We start from the raw sequence: 9767 nt of genomic DNA on the forward strand, positions 1-9767 counted from the left end.
TGATTGTTCTTTTTTCTTTGTATTGGTAGGTACTTCAAGTCGTATAACGTACAAAACACTGGAAAATATCTACTATTCAACTCCATCCATATCCTCTCAATTCTTTTGAAATTATCCAAAATATATCATGTTTTTGGTTATCCCTTGGTGCAGATAGAAACTGATATATAGAATACGTGTCGAGGAGTTGAGAATTTGGATTCATGCTTTAGAAAATTATATTATTTGAGTCCTGTCGACTGTAGAAACCTTGTATAATTTTCTTGTTTTGCAGAGGCATCTGTGTCTTTTGTCTTTTGAGGTTTCATGCACTGCTCGTGTTGTGATTTCACATTAGCATCCACACTTGATCGTAGCATTATTTGTGATGCATGCGCTCTCTCTCACACACACAGGATAAGGCTGTCAATGGATTGAATCGATCTGGATCAGGTTTTAGTATAATCCAAATCCAAATTTATTGAGAATTTATAAAATTCATATATGGATTCATATCTAATGGGAATTTGATGATTCAAATACGAATTTATATGTATTGTCATAGTGGATTTCAAATCAAACTTGGATCATAATAGATATTTTAGTTATAATGTCTAAAATAATAATATACAAGCATGACATGAGTGAATGTAATTACTTTATACTATAAATATATAGATTAAGAATTATAAGTTTATGAAAACTAATGTATATGATTAATTATGATTTAATTTCTTTGAACGATCGTCACATCTATAATTTTGAAACAACTCAAATTATATTTAGTATACTAATATAATATTACTTATCAGGTAACATATTTCGTATTCGGACCGTATAATATTTAAATGTGAATCCAACAAGTAAGATCATCCATATACGAATTCATAAACTTTGAATACATGTTTAAGATACATATGAATATACATTAACATCCTACATACAGAAACACACACACGCACACCCCGCCCTGCATCTTCTTTCATGTGGCCTCAGGCAATTACGATCCACAGAAAGAAAAAGAAAAATATTAATTTTATATGGGTATGTAGGGCTGCACAACTAACAACTATGAATAATTTATCTTTTTGAGTAAAGATTTTAGTCCCCGCTAATTAGTTCTCTATTAGTCCCCTTAATAACTTAAATGTTCATACATAACTCTTCTTTATTTTTTGTTCCTCACGTGGCCACCTACTTTTAAAAGAAATTGACTAAGTTCCCAGTTCAATCTCCTTTTAGAAAGAAAAATAAATAAAAAATTTAGCACAACTCAAAATCCATCATATTCTTCTCCTCTACTGCTCGCCACCAGCTACCCACGCCAATGGTTATGATGGCGGCGAAGGCCCACTTGCCTCACTCATCACTCTTCACGGCCTCCGCCTCTTCTCCGCCTTCACGGTCTTCACATGGTGCACCATCGAGATCCGGCGAGGAGATCTGGTGCAATCCGGCACAATCTTACCTCGTCTCCGATGAGATCTGGCGAGGAGAGCGTGGTGCACCGTCGGAGGGGGTCCATGCTACCCCGATGAAAGTTATCAGAGTGTAACATATGAATACTTCATTAGTTACACATGAATACTTCATTAGTTACACATAAATACTTCATTAGTTAGATATAAATACTTCATTTGTTAGATATGAATACTTTATTTTGTTAGATATAAATATTTTATTTGTACATTAATTAGATATGAATATTTCACACCTTCAAGTATGAATAGTGTTAGTGTCAGATGTGAATATTTACTATAAAAAAAAACTTTAAGTGAATTGAAGAGGTGTCTGATTTTGAATTGTATAAATTATTTCGTACATGTATGAATACTTCATTAGTTAGATATGAAAATGTCAACATATGAATACTTCATTTGTTAGAATAAATACTTCATTATTTAGATATGAATACTTCATTAGTTAGATATGAATACTTCATTGTATAAATTCATTATAGTGGTCTCCAATCTTGGCAAATGTCACTTTCAGACGGTTGTGGTCCCCAATCCAAGCTGTTTGTCAGCGGTCCCCTTAGTCATTACTGGTCCCCAAGATTAATGGTCACCTCCAGTTTGTGTTTACATATGACGAATATTATAAATAATAAGTATGAATACTATAAATTCGTAGGTATGAATATTATACATTTTGACGATGAATAAAATTGTGTTAACCCTACTCATTGGCAGTAGTTACTACGTGCGCGTCAGTTAGTGGTCCCCCGTTCTACTTTTTTTTTGTCTTTTAGCGCGGGAGACAGATAGAGAACTAAATGGGAGTACTGTTAGTCGTTCCCTGTCTTTTTTTATTATTATTGTTGAGCAGAGAGAAATAGTGGGCTATATTTAAATTGGGAGGGGAGGTCGTATCATCTGAGTATTACAGAGGCACTATTATGTAGAGTTAGTGGATCCGGACTATTCTTTTAACCTGACATGAATCTTAAAGAGACATACAATTTAAATAGGTACCGGATTGAGTTTGACCCGGTTGGAATTAAATTTAGACCGTAAAGTTGTGGATACATATTCGGCGGATTGAATTGTGATTTGGGGACCTCCATGATTCTGGGTAGCAAACAAGAAGTTGCACGGGATTTACATGATATAATTTATTTTGAAAAATCTTGCATTTCAGGTAAACTTGCGCTTCTATTTATTACAAGGACTAGTTCTGAACTAGACTCCTTTTATGGTATTGGTACGTCTTTGACCAAGTTGTTTGCTTCTGTAATTCTGATTCAGAGACGAAAGCAAAGGAAAAAGACAAGTACCAACTTCCACCATTTTTGGTAAAAAAGAAAATAACATAAAACTACCCAACATTGTTGGTTACTCTTTACTAGATATATGTTCAATTTGCACAAAAAATAAACTATGGACTGATTTTCATGCATCCACTTCCACAATAAAATTTTATTATCAAGGGATATTGGTATAACAAATATGCTCTTATTATTTTAAATCGGACTATGAATTTTTTTATCAAAAAATCGGACTGTATGATTAAAACGAACAAACCGAATTTATACTTAAAGTTTATAAATTTTAAATTGAATCGATCCGATTTTAGAGTCATCCAAACAACATCAAACGCTATTCCGAACAGCCAAAATAGCCTTGTTCCGCTAACCCAACAAATACTTGGAATAGCATGAATGAGCTCTTCAATAGTTGCTATTCTTAGTAGCTATTCCAAAGAATGAATCCAAACAACTTTTTTACTATTCCGAATAGCTTTGAGTTAGCACCATTCTCAAATAGTAGCTATTCTAGCTATTCTAGAGTGCATCCAAACGTAATATAGACTTGGTATAAAGTTGAACCAACTTTATGGCTTTATCTATTTATTTGACTATTATCTATTGTCAGAGATTTCACTGTCAGAACTCAGAAATCCTGGTTCAGACAAGAGGGAAGAAACTTTGAAAAAAATGGGTGGCAGGTGGAGCGTGTTTTGCATTCAAGGCTTAATTTGAGCAATTCCCACTAGTAAGATCGGATGGTTGTGATATTATTTACAATCCTAATTAAATTTTCTATCTTGGTGTCTGTATGTCATCATGATTGCCTTAAAGCCTAGATTGACATCAGGTCAAAAATTTGTTTAATTTGGAAGTATAAATTATGGATTTTGATAATGAGATTTAATTTCATGAGGCATGTAGAAATGATAACTACATGCTATTACATACTAAAATTGATCTCAATTTCATGAGCCCTGGTGTGATGTTCTCTAGCCAAGAATATTTAATGGGCTGTTATAGAATTCGGCCCAGAAGGCCAGAAGACCTGGCCTTAAATGTAATATTTGCTACTAGCATAGATCGGCTGTAAAAGAGAAGCAATTTTATGGAGTGAAAGCCCATAAAATTGAATTCATATCACCTAAGGTAACACAGTATATCTGTTTAGACCCCGGACGTCTGATCAGAGTCCGCACAAATATTAAAGTGACCCTTGCATTTTGCCTCTGACCAGATTAGCCCAGATTATGATCAGATGACCCGAATCTCAACAAAAATATTCTGTTATATCAGAGGATATGGACTCCATAAAATTGGGTTTGGTACTTACCACCCTATCATTTGCATGGTTTACTTATCATTTCTTTTTTTATGATAACTTATCATTGGATAGATTGGCAAGGAATCTATTACACGTATTGGTCACTGAAAATACTAATACTGTATAGTAAATAATATCCTACATGTAACTTAATAACTTTAGGTAATTCTAATAGTTTACACTTCACCGCTTAAATTATGAAGAAGAAAAAAATATAGGTAAGCGTATTTTGTTTTGTTAAATCTTGGACAAAAGCACATTCTACCAAAAACTGCTTTTATTTAATAGCCATGTTTTGCATTTGTTATATATATTGATAATTTTTATTACACCATTGGTAAACTCCATCAGTTGTTATTCACATATTATCAGCGAATCCGTGTGTATATAAAACATTTTTATATAACTATGTGAAAATTATATGTTTTGATTTGCTATTATGTTGTTAAATGTTGTTAATATCATCGTCACCGTTATAGATTCCTGCATCCTTGCATATGAGATTATGAGATGAGATTTTCCATAACATTGTAACTGGAAAATTAGGGCTCATACTGTCATACATATTTTAACTCACAGACACCTCCACAGGAGAAAATTAATCTCACCTGTTCTCTTTTTCCAATAAATGAGTGGCTTGATTTAAAATCTTGTAGCATCGATCTCCTCAGCTGCATTACTGTTTATAGCCAAATCTCAGAAGCAGGTGAAACACTAACCAATTTCATGTACCAGTCTCCAAAAAGAGATTCCACCACCTATCTATCTGACCCCTTGTCCCCTCACCAGGTACCACAAGTGGTGTATTACTATTCAGATGATTAGTGTATTCTTTTTTCCTTTCAAATCTGTACCATAAGCTCTAATTTGATTATCTGAATTGACCTTATCAGTGGACATATCAAATAGGTTCCTTTAGCAGAATCTAACCATTATCACAGAGGAGGTAGATAAAATACCATCTAATTAGCCTTTTAACAGTTAATTTTGTCCAGTAGCTAAACGTGTGCTGAAACACTGTTTCTGCAGAACCAATGATTACAGTTGGTTTTGTCCAGTAACTAGTTAAGAATACGGGTGTATGTAACTGCGATGAATTAAACATCTCTAAGGATTTTTAAGCAAATAATCCAATCCTCATCGTAAGATCCAAATCAAACGGTGGAAAACTCCATACATCCTCGTGCTATTCGGGGGATGAAAAGAAGAAAAACGAATCCAACTTCCCTCGCTTACAACTACAACCCGTGATCAGATGCAACTGCAATCCCTTCTCCTGTACCCTGAACTGAAATGGATCAGAAAAAATTAACAATGAGGAACGGGCCCCGCTTAAGTCGTATCACGGGGTCTTTCACGAACCGAGTCTAGACGAAAAATAATGGATCTCGTGAGGCCGTTAGCGCCAACTCCTTCCTGCTGCCAACAGGTCACTAACTGTAAAATGACCAAAACAACCCTCTCCAAGTCTCAACTCCCAATACAACTGGACTCCGATCGGAAGCGGCGCTAGTGACAGGCTGACAGCTCACAATTTACAGAGCCCAGTTCAGAGGGGTATCTTCGTCATTTTGGAAGGCTTAAGGGGGTTTTAATTGGAGAACCTGCTGTTGCTTTATTTAGTTAAGGTTCTGGATGATTTAGCGAGTGAGGAAGAGGGAGAAACACTGAGTTGTAAATCCCATAATTAGATACGGTGTACAGGAGAGCTCGGGGTCTATGGTTGAATCAGGTCTCTTCTCCTTGCGGGAGGTATCAAGATGCTTTCTTTTATATTTTGTTTATTTCCATTTTCAATATCTTGTCTTCTTCTTCTTCTTATTGTTTTTTTTTTTTTTTGATGAATTGATTATCAGGCAATCGCATGCTAGCTTAGAATAAAAATCTTGTTTTCTTTTTGGGGTTGCTTATGATTAAGCATTCTGTATTGTTGATGTATTTTATATGTTTCAGTTTTATTATGTTATGTATTTAGCCGCTATTTTTAAGTGCTGTTTTTCCCCTTCCATTGAAGAAGTTGAATTGGTTTTTCAATTATTAATTTTGGTATTAAGAAGATAATTTATTAATGTTGGTTGAAAGAATGCAGTTTTCTTTAACTCTCTTTTTGCCCTCTTTTATTGGTATATGATTAACTGTTATTGGTAATAAGTAACAAAAATGCGCTTTTGTGCTAATCTTATGGATTTTTTTTATGTTATTTTCTTCTCACACAAAAATAATGTCATGCTGGTAATTCAAACAAAACTCCCGTTCCACACAATTTTGAATATCAGGTGTTTTCAAGATGTTTATTTTGCAAATCGATCGCACTCGTGTTTACTGAAAGCTAATTGCATAATTGCCACACATTTTCATTTATTATTGTCATGCTTGAAAGAAAAACTATATTTGCCAGGTGAGCGATTTTCACATGAAGCCATGCTAAAAAGTAAATAAGATATAAAACATTCTCTACTGACAATTTTTACATTTTCCCTTATTTTCCTAATCTGCTGTTTATTTCATCTACGCAGAGAGAGACCGATTTGGTGATGGATTTCGCAGAGCTAGCCAAGATCATCTACTCACGGATCCAGCGTTTTGAGCCTGATAATAATGCAAGAATATTTGGTTGCATTTTTTTGCGCTCTCCTGACGAACAAGAGATGATGCAACTTGCCTATGGGTCTGATGTGACCTTGGTTTCGTATATCAACGAGGCCAAGGCGGATCTTAGCACCAAATTACCACCAAATTCATCCCAATTCCAATCCCATAATTACCCTTTAACTGGCCTACACAACCTCTCCTCCAAAAATCCAAACTTACACATGCAATCCCGTATCTACGATAATTTTGATTGCTATAATTACACCCAAAACCTGAATAACCAATTCATCGGGTTTGATGAACCATGCAACAACATAAACCACTTACCAGGATACATGTCGGGTGTGAACATGTACCATGACCCAGTAGTACAGAGACGGGTTACAAAACCATCCGTGCTGGTACCAAAACGACCATGCCACTACTACTTAAAAGATATGTGCAAGAATGGTGCGAACTGTAGTTACTCGCACCACAAAATCCCATCAGATTTTTCAGAGAGCGATTCTACAAGTTGCGGGAGTGGTACAGGTGACACCCCAGCATCATTAGAGCAGTTGGAAATGGAGATTGTGGAGTTGCTGAGGTCAAATACTGGGCAGCTGGTATCAATTGCCTCTTTACCGACGCTTTACGGCCAGATTTATGGGAAGGGGTTGCAAGCTGATGGGTATTTGACTGAGAGTCAAAGGCATGGCAAGGCGGGTTATAGTCTCACTAAGTTGCTTTGTCGGCTTAATAAGATAGCTGTCATTGAGAGGTGCATAACACCGTGTTACTGATATTTATGCCAAATCTTTAAAAAATCAGAAATGATTTGTACAAGTATGTAACCCGTATTATTGCATTGATATCTTGTGAAATTAAATTATTAATTCAGGAATTTGTTTACTTTTTCAGACTGCATGGACAGCATGCAGTGGTTCTAGCTGAAGATGCTTTCAAGTACATGAATTCTGGAAATGAAAAACCTGATGTAACGCAAAATCCTGCAAACCAGATTTACCTCACATTCCCAGCTGACAGCATGTTTACTGAGGAGGATGTTCATACATATTTTAGGTATATGGTTAATATTCAAGCATATATGCAATATAAACCTTTTGTTCTGATTATATGCTTGAATTTTTTTTACAGTTAAACAAAAGTGCCACATCTCAATGCTTCGCAGTATTTAAAATCAATAGGCAGCTTCCAATGGTCCCAGATCATACCAATAGAATGTTATCTTGTATTAAGTAAATTGATCTTAAAAGTTTGTACTGTTTAAATGGCCAGCACAAATACATAGACCTTAGTCTTCCTAAATTAACACCCGGTACAAGAACTTGCTGAGATCATGCTTATTCTTCTTCATTAATTTCCTCCTTGCAATAGTCAATATGGGCCGGTACGAGATGTGAGGATACCATGCCAGGACCGGCGAATGTTTGGTTTTGTGAGCTTTCACAGCCCTGAGACAGTTCATCTCATCCTAGTGAACCGCCATCCCCATTTCATCTGCGGGGCCCGAGTCCTAGTTAAACCTTACCGTGAGAAGGCAAGGTAAAAAATATATTTTACATATGTAATTAGAACTTTGACATATTGTATACAGTACTTAAATAGTGTTTTGCAGATAAAACCCAGTATAAAAAAAACTATTTCCAATTTCCAGGTACTCCATGGAGAAAATGAAGCCACAGTTTGGCTACAACCTACAGCATACCAACATTGATCCCGACATTTGTCCGAGTAATATGCCTTCCCAAATACTAGTTAATATCGCATTCATGTTATCTAAGAAGATTGTAACTGAATTTAATTTGTGAATAACTATGTCAGTGCCCAGAGAATTATGGTCTTCGATGCAAATAAAGAGGCAGTTGTATCAAGAAAAAATGGCTCAGCTGGAACTGGAGAGGATGCAACTCAACGAGCTTGGCTTTAATCCAATGACTCAGATTTCTTCCCCTAATTATAAATCAGACAGCTGCAAATATCTTTCAGGTTTGAATGACAACTTGAGACTAGTTTTGAGCATTATCTGATAACTGAACACTTTGTTAGTAAATTTGATTTTGATCCTTACAGTTTTATTTTGATTTCAGATCAGAAAGAATTTGACTCAATAGACCCATTACAACACGTCCTCGATGCGCTAAATAAATGTCCGAGAAGTATCAATACTCCAGCCTTATCCCCTGTCACGAATGACTCTAGCATTGAGCAGGACAGGTAAAACCAAAAATATATAACACAAGAAAGTAAATAGTTCGCAGCTTTGCATTTTGTTATTGGATTAATGTATGATTATTTTCTTCGAATCAATACATATCAATGAAAATTCTTTAACATACTACTGTAATCTCTTTAATTGAAAAGTTGCAATTTATACTACTAAATTCTGATGGGTAAAATTCAATGGATGGTTCCCAACACAAGATTCAAGATCTAAAAGAAAAATGTTTAAGGGACTTTTAAGGAAGATCAAACTCAAAAATCTTCATAGGTAGAATAATGTTAAAACACCACACTTTTTACTTATTTATACTTTTATACTCACTACACTTGCCAACATAATAAATTAGATGAAATTTTATCTTTTCAATGAATATACTTCAATACTACCAAGCACCGATACTTTAAAATGATTTTGTATAGTAGTCTTAAAATTCTATTCTTTCATAGTGTCACTTTCTTTGACCTCGAAAATAATATCTTTTATTATTATTATTTTTTTGATGTTGCAGCTGTCCTGTTGAACTGCCAGAAAACCCATTTGGAACTGTACAGTAATGGCAACTCACAAGCTTATCCACAAGTTTTATTTCAGAGAGGCTTTATCATTATTTTTATTTCCCAAAAAAAAGGGGTGGAAAAGGGAACCCGCAGCACAGTACATAATATAAAGAGAATACCGAAGACTGAAGTCGACATGTGAAAATAGTTAGAGTAATAACTGTAACGAGAACTGGATAAAAAAAATAAAAAATAAAAAATAAAAGAAAATGTGGATTACTCATGTGCATAGAACAAAGATACAGTTTTATATATACATACATATGACTGATAGGTTTAGTGTGAAGCTAAGAAAATGTTAATTTATATTAGTGAAATAAATGATATATACTTAAGTTGGTGGCA

At 34.8% G+C, this 9767-nt stretch overlaps 1 protein-coding gene across 2 annotated transcripts; it reads left to right on the top strand.

Annotated features, from left to right (window-relative positions):
* Positions 1-5552: 5552 nt before the first annotated feature.
* Positions 5553-9767, top strand: LOC144551288 (zinc finger CCCH domain-containing protein 54-like). Of its 2 annotated transcripts, none has more exons than XM_078299201.1 (8): positions 5553-5801; positions 6566-7401; positions 7542-7703; positions 8019-8186; positions 8299-8375; positions 8466-8630; positions 8732-8858; positions 9374-9767. In XM_078299201.1, the coding sequence occupies exons 1-8, from the start codon at positions 5769-5771 to the stop codon at positions 9417-9419; spliced, it is 1614 nt and encodes a 537-aa protein (XP_078155327.1). In that variant the 5' UTR covers positions 5553-5768; the 3' UTR covers positions 9420-9767. The 2 variants fall into 2 exon arrangements, 1 of the variants encoding a protein (XP_078155327.1); XR_013510795.1 differs by having other exon boundaries at positions 5575-5801; positions 8715-8858.

The sequence above is a fragment of the Carex rostrata genome, chromosome 3, assembly GCF_964058835.1.
Source record: "Carex rostrata chromosome 3, lpCarRost1.2, whole genome shotgun sequence".
In the NCBI taxonomy this organism is placed as follows: domain Eukaryota; kingdom Viridiplantae; phylum Streptophyta; class Magnoliopsida; order Poales; family Cyperaceae; genus Carex; species Carex rostrata.